Source organism: Syngnathoides biaculeatus, chromosome 16, assembly GCF_019802595.1.
Source record: "Syngnathoides biaculeatus isolate LvHL_M chromosome 16, ASM1980259v1, whole genome shotgun sequence".
Classification (NCBI taxonomy): domain Eukaryota; kingdom Metazoa; phylum Chordata; class Actinopteri; order Syngnathiformes; family Syngnathidae; genus Syngnathoides; species Syngnathoides biaculeatus.
The window spans coordinates 7,149,471-7,173,530 of NC_084655.1; the positions used below are offsets into that span (position 1 = coordinate 7,149,471).

Sequence of the window (24,060 nt, forward strand, 5' to 3'; positions counted from 1 at the left end):
ATGTGCCGTGGCTCAAAAAAGGTTGAAAAACACTCTTCTATAGCATAGAGGTCATTTAGTGCCCACGCGTACGTACAGTGACGTCACACAATAACTTTTGGTCTGCCCCTCGGTGAGACAAAATGGTTTCTTTTTTCCATGATTTTCCCACTCATTTTTAATCCAAATGATTATTTATTAAAATGTTTAATGATCTTTAAACACGAATGAAAATCACAATAATGTTTTTCATTACGTCACTATCCTGATCCGCAGCGCCCCCTGCAGGCACAGAGGAGCCGTTCAAGTCACCTCGCAGCTCCAGGCATGCGAACAACGAGGCTCCGGCTGGCCGCCTTCGTGGCGCTGCTGTCGGCGGCGTGCTGCTGCTGCTCCACACGGGCGGAGGTGATCGACGACGTGCTGGGCAGCCTCTCCAAGGGTGCCTCTTTCCTGGAGCGCCAGCACGAGCACATCAACCTAGATGGCGTGGTGGGCTTCCTCATGCTGCAGGGTGGGTGAGGGGCGTGTTCGTTAGTGGCGCAGTAACCACTTGCAAGACAGCATCTGCATGCTGCAGCACACTGACAAAAACATTTGAATTATGTTCATTTCTAATGTATAGCCCATGTAGTTGCTTTTTGTCAGTGCGGCTTCAAAAAAAAAAAAAAAATACACACATTCTATGAAAAATAGCACATATTTTTTTCTCATATTACTGGTTTGAATCCGTAAAAATGTCGTTTTCCTCTCCTATTACAAAATGATTGTCTACTTCTACTTTAGTTTCAACTTTTAGTACCTTTCAGCAGATATTACATGCAAATGACATCTTTTTAATAGACATTGGAACCTATGTTTCTCGTATTCATTGTCACAATTTTTTTCTTTTTCTCTTAAAATGACAATTTGTAGAGATATTACACCATTTTTAAAACTTTTTCTCATAAGAGTACAGTTTTACGGATATCGGAATATATTTTTCTTGAAATCCAGTTTTACAGCTGTATTTTCATATAATTCTTTTTCTTCATGGAATTACAATTTTCTTTTCGTAGTATTACAATTTTATCATACATATATTCACAACTTTTTCTGATAATATTGGAACTTTGTCTTGTTAAACTTTTGAATTTGAATGAATTATATGGCAAATATAAAACTTTTTCTTGGAATATTACAAATTCTTGTTTAGTTAAAACTTCTTTATTGATAAAATAAGTATTTTCTTATTATTATTTCAACTTTATTCTGTAAAATGTTACTTTCTTGCTCTCCCAATCACCACCTTTTCATATATAAAATACCTTTTTTCCCTCCACAAAATATTGTAACTTTTTTCTGGTAATAGAACTTTTTTGTCTTCCTGTGAAGATGACCGCACTATTCTCTTGCCACAATTAAATAACATATCGGTAAATATTAAATTGGATCAAAAGTGACTTTAAAAAAAATCTTGCATTTCTCTTCCTTGAACCACCAGGCAATGAAAGTTTGAATTTGAAATGAAGAAGATCTTGTGGGATTATTGTTTTTCCCTTTTTGCACGTGTCGTGTGTTGGTTCGTCAGCCGAGCTGAAGGAGGCTGTGCGAACGTGGCCTCACTCGGACCCGGTCAGCTGGGCTCAGAGGACGGCGGCCGTGAGTCTTATCAAGCGTCTGGATCGCAGCTTCGACAGTGCTATCGCAGCCCTACGCCAGAATGACCCTAAGTACTACCAAGGTGACATTGTGATGAAGTTTGAATTGTGTTCACATTTATTGTAAAGTTCCCTTTATATTCCGCTAATGTGATAATTTCTTTTCTGTTGAGTAATCATTTAAAAAAGTGAATTTGGGCAGAGCGGGCAAGTGAAACTATAGATCTTGGGTTTGTGTAATGATACATTCAGTGATTCTCAAAGTGTGGCTCTCTCGAGTGGTACAGCAAGGAATCAATTAAATGTAACTCTATAATATTACAGTGGATTAAAGTCTTTATTAAAAAAAACAAAATACGGTGCATATGTTGAGAACAGTTCAATTCTATGTACATTTTTGAGCAAAACACAAACAATCATTTAAAATAATTTAAGGAAGGATACGTTTTAGGAATAAAACCCAGATTGTTTTTGATGAAGACAAAATGTCTAATAAATTTTGTGGGACAAATTGGAGAATCACTGGCATACAAAATACAGGTTATAGTCAAAATATGTTAATAAAATTGCTCCAGGTGAGGCTTGAACTCACAACCTCGGCATCACTCTGCAGGTTACTGTTCTATAAGTACCGCGCGCTAACCGATTGCGCCACTGGAGCTTGGACTCCACCTTGCATTTCGGTCTAGAATGCTAATATTAGAGCAGTTTGTGGCGGGGGAGGGGGTTTATGATTATTGCTGGGGTTCACTGTACTGTTGTAACTATTGTCCTGAAATACTTCAAAAATTGCACCTGAACTGTCCCATCCCGGAAGAGTTCGAGCCTTTGCTGTCGTGGAAGTTCTGGCAGATTGGCGAGGAGCGGAGCACCACTGACCCCAGCCTGGTTTACGCCGCCACCACCGCCAGCGAGTGCTACGATGAGCATCTCAGCGACAAGTGCCTCACGCTGCTGCTCGGAACTTGGTAAGGTGTTCCCGTGGAGACGGTAAAAGTATTCTGTGCTGGGCTGAAGTGTCGATACTTGTGCAAAGAGATGTCCCTCATTTTTCATGCATTCCAATTTACTGAGCACTCGAGCTGCCACACAAGGAACCCCAGAGGAAGACACCGTATTCTCTTGCAAAGGCAACTATTAAAGCTTCTTGGTGGAAATATTAACTCCAGTTCGCAAACAAAAGTTAAAAAAAAAAAGAGTGGGATTGCTCTCTACTTCAAATCAAGGACCAACCAACCTGACATCATCAAACCGGTAACATTTTGTGTCATGAATGGCAATTTTGTTCACTGGGTTGTATCTGAACTAGTTCAATGTACAAAAGTTCATGAACTACTTCATATTTTGGGCGGTTGTGAACTGAACTTAATTTCTGCCTGATGAACGTTTCCGAGAAGGTGCACACTGTGGCATCTTTTAAAATTACAAATGTATTTTCATTCAGGACTGTCTGGTTTTGTTGGGGACTTCCGGGACAAAGCGATCTGAACACACAACAAATCAGCCTTCGTATATAGACGCTGTATTTGGCAACTGATTCAGTGCTTCTGCCATTCATGTTTACCCGAGCGAGGTGCGATCAGGGACACTCCGTAAATGGAAGTGATTATGTGAACGTTTTTCAAAAAACACTTTACAATTACATTGTTCGGGCACTGAGGTGGCCAGGACAGAAAACCGAAGGGTTGGAGCTGGGGGCTGAGGGCTGAGCTACTGCCGTACTGTTTAAAAAAAACTGCATTTGCCCCCTCTATGTACTGTAAGACAAATTAAATTAGAAACTGAATTATACAAAAGTAGAAAAAATGCATTTAAATATATCCACATAAATTAAAAATATACTCTCTGAAAATGAAATCTTTAAAAATGTACACACATAAAATGACTAAGGCGCCACGGTGGATCAGCTAGAAAGTGTTGGTCAAAGGATGATCACCAATTTTAACGAGCAAGTTTTATAAATTGTATTATGAATGAAATATATCTTGTACAGCTATAAATTAATGCTATTCTGTTTTCAAAATGTACACAATATGATCGTTCATTATTTGGGTGCATACCTTTACCCCCCAAAAATGACAAATTAAAATACAAATTCAACTAAGTAAACTACGAGAAGTGAAACTAAATTGAATTCAGATTTGCGTCATGGCATGCAAACGTGCTTTCATAGCATGTATATCGTATCCATTCAAAAACATTTTTTTGATTGTGCAAATGATTGAAACGCATGAATTTGACAACAATTATTAACATCATTTTGTTATCAGTAAATAATAGAGACATTTTTACAAGTAATTGCTTCTGAACTCTCACCTGGTTATTGACTACTCTGTCTGCAAATGGGGTTTGTCGTTTCGGTGGATCTTGCCTCCCAATACCGGGAGTAGTGGAAGTAAACAAGGGATGATGTCCATAAGGTTGGTTGGCCTTGGGGTGACATCCGAATGCACCAGTTTGTTTGACGTGTCTTAGTTGTTTCGCGTAAACCTCCAATGCCTTGAAACCTCGCTTAACAGAGTGTTAACTTCCTTCTTTCCAACTGTATCGATAATTTCTCTTTCCATCCAATCCCATCGGAACTTATTTTTGACATATCCATCAATTTATGTCACTCGAGAGGCGTCTATCCTCTCGACCACCGCCATTGTGTTCACTTGCAATGGCCCCATAAACTGCCTCGTATACAACAAGCATTTTCATTGGTCAGGAGGAATACATTCGACCGATCCACAGACACCTATGAAATTTTCCGCCTTGCTTGCAAATGTCAGATTGGAAATGAACGAGTGTGGATTCTGGCATGGGTTGCAGTCGGAATATTGCAGAAAAATGGAAAATATATATTTTTTTAACCTATGCAATATAAAAAAACGGAATTCCGCCAATAAAGTCACACATCTGCAGTTCTGAGCTCCCAGGTTCAATTCTGGACCTGCCTATGTGGAGTTTGGACGTTCTCCCCGTGCCTGCGTGGGTTTTCCCCGGGCACATCGATTTCCTCCCACATCCCAAAAACATGCAACATTAATTGGAGACTGTAAATTGCCCCAAGGTGTGACTGAGTACGGCTGCTTGTCTCTATTGTGCCCTGCGATTGGCTGGCAACCAGTTCAGGATGTACCCTGCCTCCTGCCCGTTGACAGCTGGGATAGGCTCCAGCACTCCCCGTAACCCACGTATTACTTTGTTCTCCTAAAGGAGAGGTGTCATACTCATTTTTGGCACAGGCCACATTCTAGTTCCAGTTTCTTTCAGAGGGCTGTTATGACTGTGAAACCATAAAAATCTTCGATTGCCTCGAACTTACACACTAAATTTCTGAAATACTTTTGGAAACAGAACACAATGCTAATGTGGTTTTCAACCATTGTTCATGTTAGGTTACACAAAAATGCTAATAACATCTAAATATAATCATTTATAATATGTGACTAAGAAATTTAGAACAGATTGTCACAAAAATCACGGAAGTTGATTTGCCACTACAGGCCACATAAAATCATGTGGAGGGCTAGATCTGGCCCCCAGGCCTTGAGTTTGACACCGGTGTCCTAAAAGATTTTAAGAGAAGTCTTAAAAATTAAAATTTTACTTTGGGAAATTTTCAAATTTAATAATAATAATATTACAAAATTTTTCTTGTAAAAAATAACTTTGTCATAAAATGTTTTAATAACAATCTTATTTCTGCAAATGTTGTATCTTCAGTAACTATTTTCATGTCAAATAAAAGTGACATGACAGTTGTCTTTAAAATAAAAATTCTCTTTTGACAATTACGTCCCTTAGGCCTTAGACCTTTCCTGCATATATGTTGACAGTCTCATAAAAGTTTGACCCTGATATTTAATTTTTTTTTTATTGTTACATAATTAGTCTCACAGAATTTCAACTTTTTCATGTGAAATTATTATATTTTTCTCAGAACCGTATCCATCGAAAATCTTTTTTTATTTGTATTTTTTTTTTTTTTTACTTATAACCGACGATGAGGATATTTCATTGCAGGAAACAGAAGGGGACGCCGTGCATCGTGACCAAGCCGTGCCGGGACACCATGACCCAGTTCGGTTGCCCGCACTACTCGCTCTCCCACCAGCTGCTGTACTTCATGATCGGGAAGATGGTGAGGAAGTCAAGGGGCAACCTTCTTGTTGGGGAGCTAATTTGTGGTTTTTGTGCGTGTTAGAAAGGGTGCTCGAACCTGCTGAAGGGCGACACGCGAGCGTCCCGTGCCAACATGACCGAGCGTAGCTACCAGAAGATCTTCTGCTCCAACATGATGAAGACCAACCAGGACATTGCCACGGACGGACTCAGCGAGCAGACGGCAGACATCTTCATCGAGAACAGTCAGTGCTCGTTTTTGACACCTGACATTAAGTAAGGACACAAACTTTAATATAAAAGCTGCATAGTTCTTGATCAATTAATGAAAGGTGAACTAGAACCTTTCTTGTCATATCAAAACTTGGTGGGCAATCGGATGCTTCCAACTTTGAGGGAACATGTTGAGGGGTGTTTATGAATGATGGAGCAACAACTTCATATATCTCTTACTCTTGAACTTAAAACCTTTTCTTGCAATATTTTCCTCATAAATGTTTTTCCTTCCCCTTGTACCATTAGGGGTCACCACAGCATGACATCTCAGATGAACACTCATATTTGTTTGGCACAGTTTTTAAATACCAGATGCCCTTCCTGACACAACCTCTTTCAGGGAGTGGAAGCCCCAGTGGGATACGAACTCAAGACCCCTAGTTTACGAAACCAATGCTCTAACCACTGAGCTATGGGGGCTCAATTTGCCCTCATTTTCCCTCATAAATGACCATATAAAATAAAAATTGTTTAAATTGTGAAAACATCTTTTTGAGATGAGATTTTTTTTCTAGTGAAATGACAACTGCACTCATGTAAAATTGCAATGAAGTTTTTCTGGTAATATTTGAACCTCAATCATGCCCAAGCCACATCTCACCCAGACTACTGCAACAGAGTCCTATTCGTCCTTCTCAACAAAGCCCTAAACAGGTTCCACTACATCCAGAATCCAACAGCAAGGGTCCTCACGTGCCAAGCTCTTACAGAAACACACACACATACACACATCCACTTCTACTGACTCCGAGTCACGTCTCACGTCACCTACAAAAAATCGTGCTCCTCACTTAAAAATCCCTTCATGCATCCCCATTCAAGTATACGTCCCCACCCCTTCCAGTGTTGTCTTCCAATAATTAATCCTCCATGAAGATCCTATTAATATCTAAACATGTCTAGTGAATTATGACCCCAAGAACACCCCCAAACGTCCCATTTGTGTTGACAGTCCTCATCTGCGGATTAGCCGGCTTCTCTGACTTTTACAAAGCTGAATGGCTGGAGCACATTCTCCGACTGCAGGACAGCGAGCTCGGCTGCTTTGGCCGCGACCGTAAGTTTGGAAAAGTCACTTAATGTGTGCCTTATGAAGTGTCTATTGTTGAAGGTGAAGCAACTTTTCATACCTTCTACACGCGAGATGTGTTCTGCTGTTGTGATCAGGGAGCATCGTCTCGCAGATGATTGGAGACGAACTGCTGGAGCAACTGCAACCTCATCACCGTGTCAAGAGGAGGGAGAAGATTCTTCCTGGTGGGTTTACACTTCGTGACAGCTGATTGTTAGTCACTAGTCAAAAGTTAGCATAAAGTGCCAAAGCGGGGGCAACTGAGGCAAAATTCAAATGACACAAAGCTGCTTTGAAAAGACAATACACATTTATTTAGAAACAAAAACAATGGTAACAACTGAACTGGAATTGCTGGTAGACTGTCTGGCATCCCTTTGGTGTCTTCCATGTGTTGCTACAGGAAAGTAGCAGAATAGCACCAGATCAGTGTAAATGGGAGAGACAAAAAAAACAGTCAAGAATCATATGGGTATTTTTAAAACGTTTGTGTCATACATAAGCAATGAACAGAACATGGACACCCTGGCCCAAATAAACTGTGACGAACCATCCCAGAAACAAGCACAGAACTGTCAAGAACTCCAAGATAAGAATCAGTCCTGACAAAGTCAAGAACCACTTCAAAAACTGGCAAAAACAATTAACAACCAGTCAAAAATAATGAGAAAAAAATGTCAAGAAAGTTAAAATCAAGTAAATGAGAAAAAAATTCCAAAATTTGTCAACCCAGTCAATAAACAGATGAGAAACTGTTGAGAACCAGATGCCAAGTACCACGTCAACAGTTTTGTGGATGTTGACTTGTACCCACCCATTCTTGGCTTTTGTTCTTAGATGTGCTTCTCGACTTGGTTCACAACTACCTGACCTGTAATTCATTGCTGCGTGACTGTTTTAATGTAGTTCTTGACAGTTTATTAAAATTGTTTTTATGTGCTTCTTGATTTCATTTTGATGGGGTTCTTGCTGTTTCTTGATGTAGTTCTTTGTCAAGTTCTTGATTGGTTTTTCAACATGGTTCTTGCCTTGTAAACTTGTTTCTAGTCCCAGCTGGAAGATTCTTTGACGTACTTCTTCACTTGTTATTGAACTAGTCTGGCAGTGTTTTACAACTACCTTAATTTCCCGCCTACAACCTGCGGTTTATGTGGTGATGCGGCGCTAGCGTTAGCGTACCTAGTTAAACTCTTTCTGTGTACCGAGGCTTATAACCAGGTGCACGCTGTAGGCTGGGAATTATTTTAGTTTTAAATTCGTCCTTAACTTGGGGTTTGATGTAGTTCATGGCAATTTCTCGTGTTTTTCGACATAGTTTTTGAATTGTTCCAGTTTTTTCTTCTTGACTCATTATTTGCATATACAATTTAATTTGGTTCTTCTTTTCTATCCCATAATGCACTGTATGTTTGTTGTTTTAAGACGGCTGCTCCAGTCACATGACGGCTGTGGCAGTGGGTGCCCTGGGAGGATATTTAAACTTCTACCTGAAGGAGCAGGACATAACCAAGAGGCCCCTTTCGTGATCTCCTCATTCTTCCCTACTCCACAAGGCTCCGGAATGGAAACTTTATTCCTGCCTGCCTGCTTTTTTTTTTTTAAAGCTTGAACTCTAAATTCACAAGAAAGACAACAGTCGAAGTCCCTTAAGTAGAATAAGAACTCCGCCAAAGCCTTTGTCATCGAAAGAGTTCCTGGATGCACACCATTTTTTGTGGACCAGCTTGCTAAGAGACAAACACACACAAAGTCATGTGAATAAAATCCAGGGTGTCAAACTCAAGGACCGCAGTGGCAGATCCAACACTTATTTTGCCCCTGAAAATCATACGACGATTTTTCCTTGACTTTTATTTTTAAAGGAGAACTTTGTCCAAAATTTCCAAGTACAATAAACCCTCCAATGTGAAGTAATATTATTACATATATTTTGGACATTAACTGAAAAAAAAAATGAAAATAAAGAACATTTTTTATATTCACGCAATATCTGGATATGTGCCAGATTTCACAGCCAAACCCGGCAGAAACGTCACTGACCAACCATGATGTCACCACGGCTAAGCATTCCAGACCATTCTTTCTCGGTAGACCAAAATGTCGACGTGTTGTGCCCCAAACTGTAACAACAATGAGAAAACGCACCCAAATTTGATGAGTTGATTTGATGTGATTAGTAATCTAATATAATGACTAACTGATCCTTGTCGACAACAGCGTTGCATCGCTTTGGATTTGATATCGGCACAGTCTTCTAGTAGAAGCTAAAGATTAGATTGAATCTCTTTGTTGTCAATTATGGAGGAGGGAAATGCTAACATGCTGGAAGTGTGACAAATTTAGACCCCTCACACAAAAGGCTAAAAAGAGGATGTATCACTGTGGCAGAAAGTGTGTTGTGATTGTGAGGAGATGACACAGTTCTTGGAGTGAATTCGGAACATCACCTGATATTCAAGATGGGCCATGCAGTGAGGTCGGCGTTACTCACTGTGCATTTCATCATTGTTTATCTTTGAATAAATAATAATTGTACCAACCAAAAGCCCTTTCTCAGTCTTGTTTTTGTTGTTCTATACGTTGAGGTGTCACAAAAAACAAAAATGTTGGTTTTCTGCATTGAAATTTTTTCTACCAAAAGTTTTTTTTTCTCTGCTTTTCGACCAGTATGCTGTATTTTGGGTGAAACCAACCCACGTTCTACAGCTGACTATGAAAGAACGGAAAAACCTAGAAACAAACTTTTTATGGTGAAAGCAGAGCATCTACAGGTTCTTTTGGTAGGTTCCGTGCTCACATTATCAAAGAATTCAAAATGCTGTGTGCTAAAAGATCAATCAGAATGCTCTAAATTTATACAAAGGATTAAGATGTAGATGTGAATGTTATAAAATCAGTCCATGTCCACACAAAAGAAGTGAACCTGAAACTATAACTAACTAGCATGAGGCCCGTGATTAAAAACTTTGAGACCCCGATCTAGTTGGACATAATGAGTAACTGCTTGCGTCATGTTATTTATAATGTGAAGTATTATATAGTGAAGTACTTAAGGCTTAGTGTATGCATGAACCATAATTGTATGTTAAAAGAAACATTACATCGCAAATAAAATGAAGTAGTCCACTAAATGAATCTGTGGTGTTGTCTTTGTTTGGGTCTTCACTCATTCCAGCTTGTGACTTTGTAGAAGAGGGCCTTGAGTAGCCGGGCCTCGTAGGTGACCGTGTTTTTGCCCATTTGGACAGGAGATTCCTCCAGAGGCTGCTCAATGATGGCGGGCACCTCCCTTCCGTACTCTGAGACCCCACCCCCAGAAAGAACATAAAAACATTTTGAATTGGTCCCATATGGATCATTTGACATTTTGATGGTTAGTCAGGAAATATACAGCTTTTCACATCATATTTCAGGATGATTCTGGAAAGAGGTTATCACTGAAAACCATCCCAATTGAAATTTCTTCAATTGCCCCCCCAATAATGTTTATAATGTCTTTTTAATAAGAACAAAAACCACACCATAATGACTATAAATCACTCAATGGTTTAGGTCCTGACTACATTAAAGAAATGCGTACTCGACAGACTCAGGTCAAATAGTGGAGCGCAGAGTCCAAAGCAAACATGGTAAAGCAACATTTAGCTATTATGCTGCACACAAATGCAAGAAGTTGCCAACAGAGGTGACGTCAGCTCCAAGTGGGAATCCAGGTTTAAACGCTTCTTTTTATACTTCTTCCACTTTTTAATGATATTTCTTGCATTGTAAGTTGTTTTTAATTGCACTTATATTTTTTAATGTCATTTTATCTTTTTTTCCCCTGTTTTATTTCTTTGTATTAAAATGCTTTTAATCATATAAAGCGCATTGAACGGCGCTATATAAATAAATTTGCTTTGCTTCACATTTTTTGCTTCAATTCAGTAGACATTGTGGTGCTCCTTCAGGTGTGAATGCCTTAGCCACATTAAGGCATGGCTGTAGACTAAATTTTTGCACTAGTTGCATTGGTGTCTCTGTAATAGTAATAGCTGCCTTTCTTTTGAGCCAGTATTGACTGGGAAACGATTAACTAACAATCGGGTGAACATAGTTTTTTATTTAAAGCAGTGTTCTACATCAGTAATTTTCTGAAAAATGTGGATGGTTGTGTGAGAATAGGGGGGAAAAAAGCAGCTCCCCAGTTTGCCAAATCTACATCATACATGGTCCAGTGCTACTTGTGTGTGTGTGCATTTGCATTACCTTCACAGTTCTCCAAGAACTGAATGCACTCCCGGACCACTACCCCCTTCAGTGTGATGATGTGCTTGGACATGTTCTCCAGTAGGGACAGGAAACAGCGCTTGGCGTAAAACCACGTGTCCGTTCCCAGCTAAACAACACACACACACATGCACACACACACGCGGCACACACACACGCACACATACAGATACGGCACACATGTAGTACAAGGTATCAAGAGTAAAGTGGGCCTAGCTCAATTACCGTAATTTCTGGCCTACAAGCCGTGAGTTTTTTCACATGTTTTCAACCTTGTGGTTTATGTAGTGATCCGGCTAATTTCTGCATATTTTTCTAACGACTGCAAGGGGGCACTCGAGCGGAAAAAGGTAAGAGTGAGACGGAATATATGTGCTGAGGAAGTGACTTTTACCGGGCATGTTAGTGCTGCGCTAGCGTTAGCACTGTGCTAGACCGTTGTTGCTGTGTTACTGGCATGTCTCAGTGATTTTTACCGGTAAGTTTATTTTCAACGGGCCCTGTTAGGGCCGCGCTGGCCTTAGCACCATCCTTGTGTTAGGGCCGTGCTAGCGTTCAACTCTCTCTGTGTACTGTCTTTCTTTGAAAATATCTTGTGTTTCAATGTGGGTTTCAATGTGGGCACTTGCGGCTTTTACACAGCCAAATGGTATTTCCTTTACAAATGTACTGGGTGAGGCTTATAACCAGGTGGCCTCTGTAGGCTGGGAATTACGGTAATAAAGAGCAGTTACCTTCTTGTTGTAAGGTTCCAGGCTCTTGGTGACACGAGAGATGCCAAAATCGTAGTTGCCGTTGGCGCAGTACAATGTGCTGAAGACCAAAAAAACATACATATAAATATTAGAAAAAAAAAAAATTCCAGATGCTTGAGAGGTGTTGAAAGTCACCCGATAACCAGGTTGACGATGCACAGGTGGAAGACTTTTTTGTCTGGGTCGTCATAGGAGATCTGCTCCTCCTCCTTCTCAATCTTCCTCATGAGTTCCTCAGCCTGCGAGTCATTTTTAGTCCATCAGTGCTAAATAGTCACAGTTTGACGGTATATAAATAATATTAGTGACCTCTTCATTTTGGCCGGTCATGATGAAGGACACGCACAGGTTGGCCAGGACCACAGCGCTCACATTCAAGATCTACATCAAGTTTTTAAAAAAATAAATGATCAGCGAAGTCGTAGTAGTATCTGTAGGATATTTCAACTCCCAAACCTTGTTTTAGATTTTTCAGTACAAACGTTTCACAAAACCATTCTTCACGAGTTGTTGAAATTGGGAGCATTCAATTGAATACAGCAGTGGTTCCCAAGGTTCCCCCCCCCCCCCCCACTCCCTTTTGGAGATTAAGTTATTTTCAGCCCTTTTTTGGAAACATTATCCCTTGGAAATAAAAAAAAACGTGAACAACAGCTGGGTGTAACTTAATAATGAAAAGTGTTCATAGTATTTCATAGTAGCCTCCTCCCCGTTATAACGCTCCAGCATGCCCCCCAGTTTGAAAACAACTGGAGCACAGTAATCTCAAATGTGCAAACATCACGTAAAAATACAGAAACGGTTTGTTCTACAAAAGTTGCCATAACTTTGTTGACTCAAATCATTTTATTGATGGTTGTTAAAGTTTTGGAAAAATAAGCTTAGATTCAATTTCTGGATGTTGTTAACTTGGGAATTATAATGTTTAATTTGGATTTCTCTACAGTGAAATCTCTTTGGTGGCACAGTGACGAAACTGGTTAGAGCATTGGCCTTACAGTTCTGAGGACTGTGTTTCAAAACCCGGCCCCGCCTGTGTGGACTTTAAATGTTTTCCCCGTTCTCTAACCACTACTGACTCCTCCAACGTTCATAATGACAAATTTCCTCTTTTTTACAGCTATTATTCATCGTGCACTGCAAATAAAAACACAGACCAAAAAGAACAATTTCACGCATTGAAAAAAAAAGGCACAGCAAAGCTACTTTTTCAATTTTTACCGGCGGTTTGTACGTGCACGGGCACTCCTGCACGCTACACTGTCCCACCTGCGCACAAAGGTTAAACCATCAAATGACCTAACAACGCATGCTAAAAATTGTCCACGTCCTTCACACGGCTGGTGGCATCACTCACGTCGTTGTAGTGCTTCTTGACGATGGGCTCGTACAAGCTGATGGCCTCCTTGTACTTCTTCTGCATGAAGAGCACGTGGGCCACGTTCAGCTTCCACGTGTCGTCCTCATTGCACACCTCCATGGACTTGTGGAAGATCTTCTCCACCATCGCAAAGTTTTCCCGATTCCAGTAGATCTTAGCTTGGGCCATCAGGACTACGATGTATCTGTGCAGAAGTAGGAGAAGAAGAAAGGTGGAGAATGAGATGGAGGCATTTATTGCAAGAATGTCTTTTCTGAACACAACATAGAAGTAAATAATAAATGCCAGCTGCCAAGTTGTACGACAGAAATAAAGATGATGAGAAACGTTCTCGCTATGCTCACTTTTCCTGCATGGTGTCATAATCCTGCAGGGCTTTCTTCTGCCCGTCGTCATCTCGAACCGTCTTGGCCTCTTGCAGCTGCAAACATTCAGCAAACACAATGAAATAAGTCTCATATATATTATACACACACACACACACACACACACACACACAAACACACACACACACACACACACACACACACATACACTAAGTGCAATCTTGGGGTGATTTTTTTTTGTTGCCACTTGATTTTGCTGAAGTTATATGTAATCTGTGTACTGTATTTAGTGAAGCATGTACCAAGAGCACAATGATTGAATGAAATTATACAAGTCAGGGACTGTCACAAATGGAGGCAAATGAGAAGGGAGAAAAGAGGAAAGCAAAAAGACCATCATCTTCAGTCTTAGCCAGGCGCCGAACCTTCTCCGAACTCTGGGCTCGAGGCCATTACTTTTTAACTATTCCCATAACTTTAAAACTTTTTATACAGCGGAACCTTGTTTTAACAGACCTTAATTTAAGGGAAAGTAACAGACTTTCTCGAGAGTTATGTGTATCCAAAAATAGCTTCCAGTTGTCAATTAATTCGCTGTTGACAAAGTCTGTTTGTTCCAGAATCGGCTGCTGTTATTTACCGGCACTGTGGGACTGGGACACATGTATTTCCAGGTCACATATAAACCATAACTAGAATCAGGCGATGCACTGGACACGCTCATATCAACCAGGTTGAATATGGTGACATTTTCAGGCATTGGATTGAATGTGGCGGCTGTGATGTTCAGGGTTCAGTTCTATCTATTGTTGCATAGAGCGCTACTGGTATTACTTCACCCTGTCTGTTCAATATAACATTAAACGGGGAGTTATTCATTTTTGCAACGTGCACAATGCCCATTTTAAATTTTCATAATTGTGATACTTTTATATTGAGAAATATATTTTAAGTAATTAAAGTTAAAGTTGATTCATTTTGTTGTGCAAAAAGGAAGAAAAGAAGTAGGTGGAGAACCTGCTTGGCTAGCTTCCGCAACTTCTCTGTCATTTTCCCGATCATGTCATCAAACTTCCTGAATGCCTGAACACAGAAACAGAGATACCTGGTATTACGGATGTCATCATAATACTGTAACACCACAATGCATCTGATTCTTACTGTACCTCTTCTGGCGCCGTCTGGCAGGTCAGCAAGGCATCGAGAAACTCGTACTCATACTGAAAAAAAACACAAAAAAACAAGCAAAACCATACTAAGGTTTCCTTCAGTGGACAATACAATCGTCACAATGCTGAAGGTTGTTTTGAATCAGAACACCAAAAAATACAGACTAAACTGAGCAGGACTCACTGGAGAAAGCAATTTGTAGGTGAGGTGTGCATTTTCTGCCAGGACGTCAGCTGCCAAATCAAAATACTGCAACGAAACAAGAGTAAAGTTATATGCAACAATACTCCGGAGTCTGGCCACATGTGAAATGATGTGAATATACCTCATGTTTGCAGTAGAGCAGCAGCAAGTTACCAAAGGTGACTGGTGGGAAGGACGGCTGCTGCAGCAGGAAGGCAAGCTTCTCGAAACCCTGCGAGGGCTTAGTGTCCATGTTAAGGAGAGCCTGGTTGTGCAGAGTCACTGTGTCCAATTCCTGTTTGTCACATGATCACAACAACAGTTTTCACCTAAACATACACACATTATCTTTTTTGTTATTTGGTGTTATACTGCTGGAAATGTTTATAAAAGGGTACTCAGAGTAAGTAATTTTATTTACGTGTTTACAGACTGAACACGAGGTGTCCAAGAACTGACCCTTGAGAGACCTCACATGTCATTGCCATTCAATGAGATTGAAAATTTCCAGTGGTTCCAAAATAACGCCTTTTCTCCAGGTCGGTCCTGAACCATTTAGGGACTGTTCTTTTTATTCCTATCCACATTTCCAATGTGTTCAGTAGTCTGTTATGGTCTACTCTGTCAACGGTGTTTTTATATAGTGCAAGTTGTCATTAATAAACAATTGCATTCGAGCAAAGGTATGACACAAAATTATTTCAATATATGCTGTTGTGTTATATATGCTAGGAGTGGATACGAGACATTCTCACAACGGGAGAACCAGGATCGACAGCGAGACAAAGACAAAAGACACACACACACGCACACAACCACTCTCTCGATTACCTCCTCTGATCTCGGTGGCATATCTGTCAAAGCCTCCTGAGCTCCTTTTACTGCCAATGGACATTTGAATAATCAATTAATCTATAATTCACATTACAATTGTAACAAAACCGAAGCGGGTACTAAAATATTTTAGCATATTAAAAAGGTATACTAAGACTTCTTTTTATATAAAAGTGAAAAGCTACTGTGGAACACATCCATCTCTGGATGTAATATGGCTTCAATCTGTCGATCAAAGTTATATGTTCGCGATGGTTGTGTGTAGTTCCTTGCAACCCAAACCCTTACAGTTTTTCAGCTGGTACTCGATAGCAGCCTTGAGATTGAAGGCTTCCACCAGGGCAGTTTGATGCAGCACCAGTGTGTTGCCCACGCTGCGCACGTCGATCCCCTCCGTCGTCAGGCCAACGCTCAGCTCTGTCAAAATGGAAGAAGCACACTTTTTTAGGTCGAGGGACCCCACACAAGGGATAAATTTTTCCAAGACGAAGCGTGGGGAGAAAAATTGAGCTTGCAATAGCCTTCAACTACTTCAATCATCTGGAGGGAACACTGCTGGAAATGTTGGGTATTTTAGCACTCCATTTGAAGAAAAGTTAAAAATGCTGCTATGTGGTGCTGGAGACAATGTGGCTTGAGTGAGACAAATCATTTCCATGCATTGTGGGGATACCTCACATTGACACCACACTGGAGGGAAATACATACAATATTAAATTCTGTATTGAAAAACCATCTACCATTCAATTTTGAGACTAGACCAAAGAGAAGGTTTATGGATGTGGTGAGGGAAGACATGAGGGCAGTTGGGGTTAGAGAGGAAGATGCAGGAGATAGGCTAAGATGGCAAAAGATGACACGCTGTGGCGACCCCTAACGGGACAAGCCGAAAGGAAAAGAAGAAGAAGAAGAAGATTCAATTTTGAGACTCAATATTTTGGTCGAAATCAATAACTGATTTCAAGGTAGTAAGAAAAACCATCTTCTCGCTGCAAGTAGAAAGTGAAAAGTGCAAGTTGTGAACTACATCACCTCCAACACTGGAGGAGAGGTTTGGAATACTGTAATTTCACATGTAAAATGTGCATTCGCCCCCCCCCCAAAAAGTCAAAATTAATATTGCATTATATTTGCATTTTATGATGGTTAGCGTTGCATATTTGTTGCTACCGCACCAAACATCAGAAACGATTGCCCTTGAGTTTTAACGTAAAACGACGACAAAAAAATTCGACTATAAAGGCTAGTTGTGCAGCCGGTTTTAAAAGAAATGTTTTACCAATCCAGCCAATGACGCGGCCAAACCAGAAGCAAAATAACGTGAGCTGAAAGTGCATACCACGATCATATGATCATTTTTAAAAAAAGGGATAGCGCACACAATTTAAAGGCTTGCTTTTTTAAAAAGTGCTCATTCCGCTCATTTCTACGTAGTTTGAGCTTTCGTTTTGAGCGTGACCTGACGCTATAAAGAGAGATTGTAACTGAATGGGGGCAAGAGGCTCCGCTATTAGCATGATGGCCCTTCCCCTCAAAGCGCTGATGATAATGAGAAATTAAGGGAACCAAGACTCTTAGGATTCAAAAAATATTTCCTCACAAACGCCATGGATGGCACAACGTGCTGTGGGAGAAAGATGGGATCACTGTTCCTGAATGCAGGAGGCACCAGAACTAGACCAATTCATCAATGATGAGTTTGACCATGATGCACAAAAGGTAGCTACAATGGATATTTTTTAGATTGGAGATGACTCTGATGCTTCTTTTGGAGTCTTGGCCAAGGAAACTGCACTATGCACAAATATTTAAAAAAAAACGTTTCAGTTAAACTAAATATTTAAATAGTTTTTTTATTTAAGACAGTAATATGTGTTATCAAGAGTATTAATAAAATGTTATGTCATTGTTGAGGATTTATTTGGGTTGGTTGAAGGATTCTGTTCTGACAATTGCAGGGACCAGTAGAAGCGTGTCCTGTGGCCTGTCCCAAGACATATATTATATATTATTATACATTACCATTATTATTCATGATTGTTCTATAGACATTAAAAAAAAAAAAACAATACAAGTACAAACCTAACAAAACAGAAATACAAATAATTAATAATATTTTCAGCATATGGATAGCACCAAATTGGTAGCACACATTGTACATTGCCTTCTGGTTTTCCTGATTTTTTAGGTCATCTTGGGGGGTGCGCATCATACTTCAGGATGCATTATACTCGGGAAATTGCAGGAAATCTCTTTCACCTGATCCTTCATGTTTTTGTGAAAGAAATGTACCCCTCTTACTAATTCTGCCTCGGTAAAGCAAGGCAAATTTATTTATGTAGTGCATTTCATATACAGGGTAACAATGTACTTTACATTATTAAAAGCATTTAAAAACAAACAAAAAAAGCTTATAAACACTCAAAACAAAAAATATAAAATACAGTTAAAATGGCGTAAAGTGCAATTTATATTTAAAAATTGAAATACTCAACAAAAAGCGTGAGAAATAAGTTTTTAACCTATATCTATAAACAATCACACTTGGGGCTATGTCACTTGTGTTGGCAGGTTATTTCATTTGTGCGGAACACAGATGTCCTCAGAGACAACTTCATTACCTCACTGAGCCAAGCCGTTGTTACGACCTGCCTCAAAGCCACCACCATCATCCTGGTACCAAAGAAGCCATTTCCCTCCTGGTACAATGACTACCATCCGGTTGCAATCACTCCCACCATTATGAAGTGCTTCAAGCGGCTCGTCATAGAGCACATGAAATCCTCCATACCCCCACCGCGGACCCCTACCAGTTTGCATATCGGTCCAACCACTCAACAGATGATCCTTTCTCCACCCAAACTAGACCAGATGGGACTCAACACCTCCCGGTGTAATTGGCTATTGGGACTTCCTGATGGGAGACCCAAGGCAGTTCAGGTCAGAAGCAACACCTCCACCACCATCATGCTGAATACAGGGCCCCCCCAAGGACGTGTGCTGAGCCAGAGCCTCTTCACTTTGTTGACTGACAATTGCACACCCATATCAAACTCCAACTTCTTTATCAAGTTTGCAGACAACATGACTGTGGTTGGCCTCGCCAACAACAACGATGAGACAAGCTACAAGAGTGAGGTGAGCCGCCTGGCAACATGGTGTAAGGACAACAATCTCCACCTGTACGTGAGAAGACTAAGGAGATCATAGTGGACTTAAGGAGAGGGCACCCTCAGCCTCTGCCGCTAACCATCAACGGTGCTACAGTAAAGCGGGTGAGCAGTGCCAAATACCCGTGTGTACATATCTCCGAAGACCTGTCCTCGACCACTGACACCACAGCACTGACTAAAAACGCTCAACAGCGGCTTAACTTCCTGCGGAAACTGAACAGAGCGGTATGTTGTATGTCATGTGTGTAACATATCTGACAATAAAGTTACTTGATCTTGAATAATAGCTAAATGCTCATTCACCATGTTTGGTTTGGACTCCCTGCTCTACTGCTTGACCCGAGTCTGTCGACCTCAGGGCCCGACTGGGTGTATAGATCTTATCAGCATTTCTTTCATCTATTCAGGACTGAAAACCATATAATCATTTATAGACCAATAGTAGAACTCTAAAATCTATGCAAAAGTGACTGGGAGTCAGTGTAAAGGCTTTAGAATTGGAGTGATAAACATGAGCAAAACACAGTTTTTTCATTTGCTCAATAAAAGTAAGAGCAACTATATGAAAAGGAAATAATTACATGTTCAAATAAAGTACTTAACTTTAGGGAAAAAAAAAACAATGAAAAAAGCTAACAATCCACATCATACTTTATGTTTTGATCATATAGGCAAACACAAAATCATGCATGGTAAGAATGCATTATATATACAATTGAAGGAGAAGTCTACATACAATAAGCAAAAATATATTTAATTTTTTGTCTCACTGTGTGAAGTCAAATCAGACTAAAACTCTCCTGTTACAGGTTTCTCAGGATCCCCCAAATTATTTCATTTTCTTAAATGCCACAATAATGAGAATTTTAATGGTTATAATTAAATTAGAATAATATTAGAACTAGGCAGCAAGGTGGAAGCACTGGCATCAGAGTTCTGTGGAGTTTGGACACTCTCTCCGTGCCTGCATGGGTTTTGTCCAGGCACACTGGTTTCCTACCACACCCCGAAAACATCCATTAATTGGGAGACTCTAAATTGCCCCTAGGTGTGATTGTGAATGCGACTGTTGTCTGTCTCCATGGGCTCTGTGATTGGCTGGCAAACAGTTCAGGGTGCACCCCACCTCCTGCTTGTTGACAGCTGGGATTGCCTCCAGGACTCTTGTGACCCTCATGAGGATAAAACAGTCAGAATATGGATGGATGGAGTTTGTATTTCATTGGGTTGTCTCTGAGTGATATTACAATTGGTATGGTGATTTGAAAGCTTTGTGTGTGATAAGAAAAAAAAAAAAAATCAGTAAGGGGGCGAATACTTTTTACGGCACTGTACCGCTTCGACGTTGATGCTTGACACAGTTCTTGGGGTCATAGATTGAAATCCTCTTCCTACAAACACGACAAGTTTCCAAACAGCTCGATTTTGGTCTCATTTGACAACATCATCTTCTCTCAATGACTCTACGAATCATTCAGCTGTTCACTGGCAAACTTCAGCCAGGCATGTACATGTGTTTTCTTGAGCAGGGGTGACCTTACAGGGGCTTGGGTATTTGATGATACAGTGTGGTGTGTTATCAATAGTTCTCGATGACTGTGGTCCCAGCTGCCTTGAGATCAAGAATAGGTTCCTCCCATGTAGTTCTGGACTGATGCCTAACCTTTCTCATGATCATTGACAGTCCACAAAAGTAGCCCACAACGTGAAATATTGCACGGAGCCCCAGACGGAGGGAGAATGACATTTCACATTTATTCCATTTTCTAATTATTGCCCCAACACTTGTCTCCTTCATACCTGGTCTGTTGCCAATGCAATGGCCCTAGAATAGCATCCACCAAGCAGCTTACTGTTCAATGTAGACGTACTGGTAATGTCAGACACTGGCTTTGTTTTTGTCCCAATATTTGGAACAATCAGTGTTATGGTCATAATGAGTCAACATTCAGTGATTTCCATATCAAAACATGTACACTGGAGCATTTGGCTGGTCTGCTATTTGTACAGATTGCTGAAAACCAGTGACCGACGGTTAGCCAGCCCTGAAAATTAGTCACCGAATTCTGCACACTGTGTGACAAATCAGTCAGCCATACCACTCAGTGTCTGATAGAATAACCAACCATTATTTTGGTATACGGGTACACGCTTAGTAAATGTACATTGATGTGGTTCAACATTTTAACTGGACCATAACCATAACTAACATGTGGCCCGTTGCACATTTTTGACATCCCGATCAAATCAGATACCTGGATGTTCCCGGATGCCTCGCTCGATGATCTCGCCGATGTATTTGAGGGCCTGGGCGTAGTTGCTGAGCCTGTAGTAGCACAGCGCGATATTGTATGACAGAGCTGGTACAGAGAACAAAAAAACAAAAAAAAACATTTTTATTTGGGGTAAAGATTTATGTTTGAATGTGTTTGTAAACTTACCAGGCACATATCCCAGCACTTGCATGGCCGACGTGAACTTCTTGCAGGCGTCTTCATACTTGGCGTCCTGGTAGAGTAGGCAGCCCATGTTGTACACGTAGTCAGTGTCCTCCGGAGGAAGCTGCTCCACCAGAGACTGCAGCAACGCACCACAGTCAAGAATAATAACATTCAGTCGGCAATACTATCAGAAAGCAATAACTACCGGTCACTCACCAATACTACTAGTCAGCAATAATAACCATCAATAGGTAATGCAAAGTATGAGCCAGTAATACTAGATCCAGTCGGCAATAACTTTCAGTCAGTTATAGCCTGCAATTCTACGAGTCAGCAATAACAACTATCAAGACAGTAATACTATCGATACGTAATAATGGGCAATCATCAGTTACACCAGTTAGTAATACTAACATGGGCTCATGATTACCCTCAGTTTTCAGAAACATCCATCAGTCAACCATATGGACCAACATTTACATCAGTCAGCAATGGTAACTACCAGTCAGTAATCCTAACAATCAGTCAGCCGTAGTTCACAATAATCACTATCAGTCAGCAATAACAACTACATCGTCATCGATACTATCAGTCAAGAAAACAATCTGTCACCCAGAAATAAAAAAACCATACAAAATACAAAATCTAATAAGTAGCAGTCAGGATACTATACCTCAACAATAATAACTAGTCTGTGATACCAACCATCAGTCAGCAATACTGGTTACCAGTCATTAATACTAACTACCAACTATAATAACTATATGAAAACAAACCCATTTAAAGGAAAAACAAATCATCATTTGGAATGGAGGTTACCTTGGCAGCAGAGTAATTCTCCTCAAAATATTTGATGGAGGCTTGCAGTTTGATCATCTGCAGCGATGACAGAGGAAGACATAGTTTAGAAAAAAAAAACCACTTAAATGTCAGCTGCATTGTCTTTCTCTCCTATTTGGGGTATACACCAGGTTTATCATTGTGTGGACCGCCGCGCATGTGACCTTGGTTTGGCTGCTGGGTGTATCCAGGGCGAAGGAGGCTTTGGTGGCCTCGGTATAGGCACCCGCCTTGTACAGACTCTGAGCGTAGTACACCCGGTACTCTTCCACCTCGGGGTGCAGCTGCGTCAGCTGCTCGTAGCACTCAGCCGCGCTGCTGAAGTCCTGGATGTGGTAGTAGCAGAACCCCAGCAGGGAGAGTGCCGCTCGAGACTGGAAACAAAAGACAAGAACCATTTTCAGAAAGTTTTTATGACTTACTAGAGTATCCTTGCATGTTTTGGGAATCTGTGAGGAAGTCAGAGTACCCAGTAAAAAAAAAAAAAAAAAAAAAAAAAAAAAAAAAGAATGTGCAACCTCCACACAGGAAGGCCACATCAAAAATTCAAATCCCGTACCCCAGAAACGTGATGCAGACATGCTGAGCAGTATTTCACCTTAAAATTACATTCTTATTAAATTAAATTAAATTTATTCAGTGACTGCACTCGTTGTATGATTCTAGTCTCACATCAAACACTTTGGGGCGTAACTGTAATATTTGAAGCTGAAAGAAAGAGATAAGACATTCTTATGATCAAACACTTACCCTGGTGTGCTTTTGAAGTTGGCTGTTGAGAATGTGAATGGCCTCAACATACTGGCTGTCCTTAATCTATAAGACACATCAGCAATATTACCCCTCAAGGCTACCTACATACTGTATAACATTTTTACGAGTCACCATTGAGCTGACCGACAAGCTACATTTTCTAAATAAAACGGGTCTTTTCTCGTTTCATTCTTGAGCCATGTTAATAACGAATCGCTGTTTACAAGCAAGAAATAGGGAACATAATTCAATTCATTTTCCTGTTGTTTGCCGTCAAGCTACTGAGCTAAACAAAGCTAACATCAGGAAAACTCCGTCACATAACTTTCGTATTCCTACCAGTTTATAGATTGTGGCCGTATACTCCCCGTCTTTTATCGTCATCATGATGCCAAACGTTAAGACTTCACGCGCCAAATGTGACAAAATCTGCTAAATTCTCCGAAAACAAGCAACGCTAACTACTCGGTTAGCTTCACATAGAGGAAGCTGATATATGTTACCTAGCAACCACCCAGACCGGAAGTAAGAGTTTTGACAGGCGTCTATGAAAACCAATCATCTTTGACGATACAGCAACGACAATATTTGACACTGTTCTTTGTACACATAATTTTAGATAACGGCAGTTCACACCCTTTCTTATCAGGGATTTATTATATATATATGCATATAAACACAAACTAATGAACTCTCATATTTGTTTGGACAGTGGATGCCTGTTTTTTTTTTCTTAGCCACTTATCCTCACAAGGGTTATCATTCACATGGAGTGCTGGAGCCTGTCCCAGCTGTCAACGGGCAGGAGGCAGGGTACACCCTGAACTGGTAGCCAGTCAATCGCAGGGCACATGGAGA

At 40.5% G+C, this 24,060-nt stretch overlaps 2 protein-coding genes and 1 non-coding gene across 7 annotated transcripts; 1 reads left to right on the plus strand and 2 right to left on the minus strand.

The window, feature by feature from the left end:
* Positions 1 to 251: 251 nt before the first annotated feature.
* c16h16orf89 (chromosome 16 C16orf89 homolog) lies at positions 252 to 8,638 on the plus strand. Its single transcript, XM_061846344.1, has 8 exons — positions 252 to 493; positions 1,550 to 1,702; positions 2,437 to 2,587; positions 5,631 to 5,748; positions 5,812 to 5,974; positions 6,958 to 7,062; positions 7,173 to 7,262; positions 8,500 to 8,638. Exons 1-8 carry the CDS (start codon positions 307 to 309, stop codon positions 8,601 to 8,603), a joined length of 1,071 nt encoding a protein of 356 aa, XP_061702328.1. The 5' UTR covers positions 252 to 306; the 3' UTR covers positions 8,604 to 8,638.
* On the minus strand, positions 2,187 to 2,280 carry trnai-uau (transfer RNA isoleucine (anticodon UAU)). Its single transcript has 2 exons — positions 2,243 to 2,280; positions 2,187 to 2,222 (listed from the first exon to the last, which is right to left on the minus strand). It is a non-coding gene; the product is annotated as a tRNA-Ile (tRNA).
* Positions 7,291 to 23,710, minus strand: ift70 (intraflagellar transport 70). Of its 5 annotated transcripts, none has more exons than XM_061846343.1 (20): positions 23,542 to 23,710; positions 23,200 to 23,265; positions 22,614 to 22,823; positions 22,429 to 22,485; positions 21,610 to 21,745; positions 21,424 to 21,528; positions 16,284 to 16,412; positions 15,993 to 16,042; positions 15,304 to 15,456; positions 15,162 to 15,227; positions 14,975 to 15,028; positions 14,826 to 14,891; positions 13,827 to 13,903; positions 13,459 to 13,666; positions 13,323 to 13,370; positions 12,411 to 12,482; positions 12,237 to 12,340; positions 12,081 to 12,159; positions 11,326 to 11,455; positions 7,291 to 7,474 (listed from the first exon to the last, which is right to left on the minus strand). In XM_061846343.1, the coding sequence occupies exons 1-20, from the start codon at positions 23,587 to 23,589 to the stop codon at positions 7,389 to 7,391; spliced, it is 1,944 nt and encodes a 647-aa protein (XP_061702327.1). In that variant the 5' UTR covers positions 23,590 to 23,710; the 3' UTR covers positions 7,291 to 7,388. The 5 variants fall into 5 exon arrangements, with proteins under 5 accessions (XP_061702327.1, XP_061702323.1, XP_061702324.1 ...); XM_061846339.1 differs by having other exon boundaries at positions 7,347 to 9,197; XM_061846341.1 differs by lacking the exon at positions 7,291 to 7,474 and adding an exon at positions 9,055 to 10,376.
* Positions 23,711 to 24,060: the final 350 nt, after the last annotated feature.

Excerpts from the sequence above, each read along its gene's own strand:
- c16h16orf89 (XM_061846344.1), top strand. The coding sequence starts at position 307 with ATGCGAACAACGAGGCTCCGGCTGGCCGCCTTCGTGGCGCTGCTGTCG. Across the intron at positions 1,703-2,436 it reads TGACCCTAAGTACTACCAAG|AGTTCGAGCCTTTGCTGTCG; the intron begins GTGACATTGTGA and ends CCATCCCGGAAG. Across the intron at positions 7,263-8,499 it reads GAGGGAGAAGATTCTTCCTG|ACGGCTGCTCCAGTCACATG; the intron begins GTGGGTTTACAC and ends TGTTGTTTTAAG.
- ift70 (XM_061846339.1), bottom strand. The coding sequence starts at position 23,589 with ATGATGACGATAAAAGACGGGGAGTATACGGCCACAATCTATAAACTG. Across the intron at positions 22,486-22,613 it reads CACCCAGCAGCCAAACCAAG|ATGATCAAACTGCAAGCCTC; the intron begins GTCACATGCGCG and ends TCATCGCTGCAG. Across the intron at positions 13,904-14,825 it reads TGCGGAAGCTAGCCAAGCAG|CTGCAAGAGGCCAAGACGGT; the intron begins GTTCTCCACCTA and ends GAATGTTTGCAG.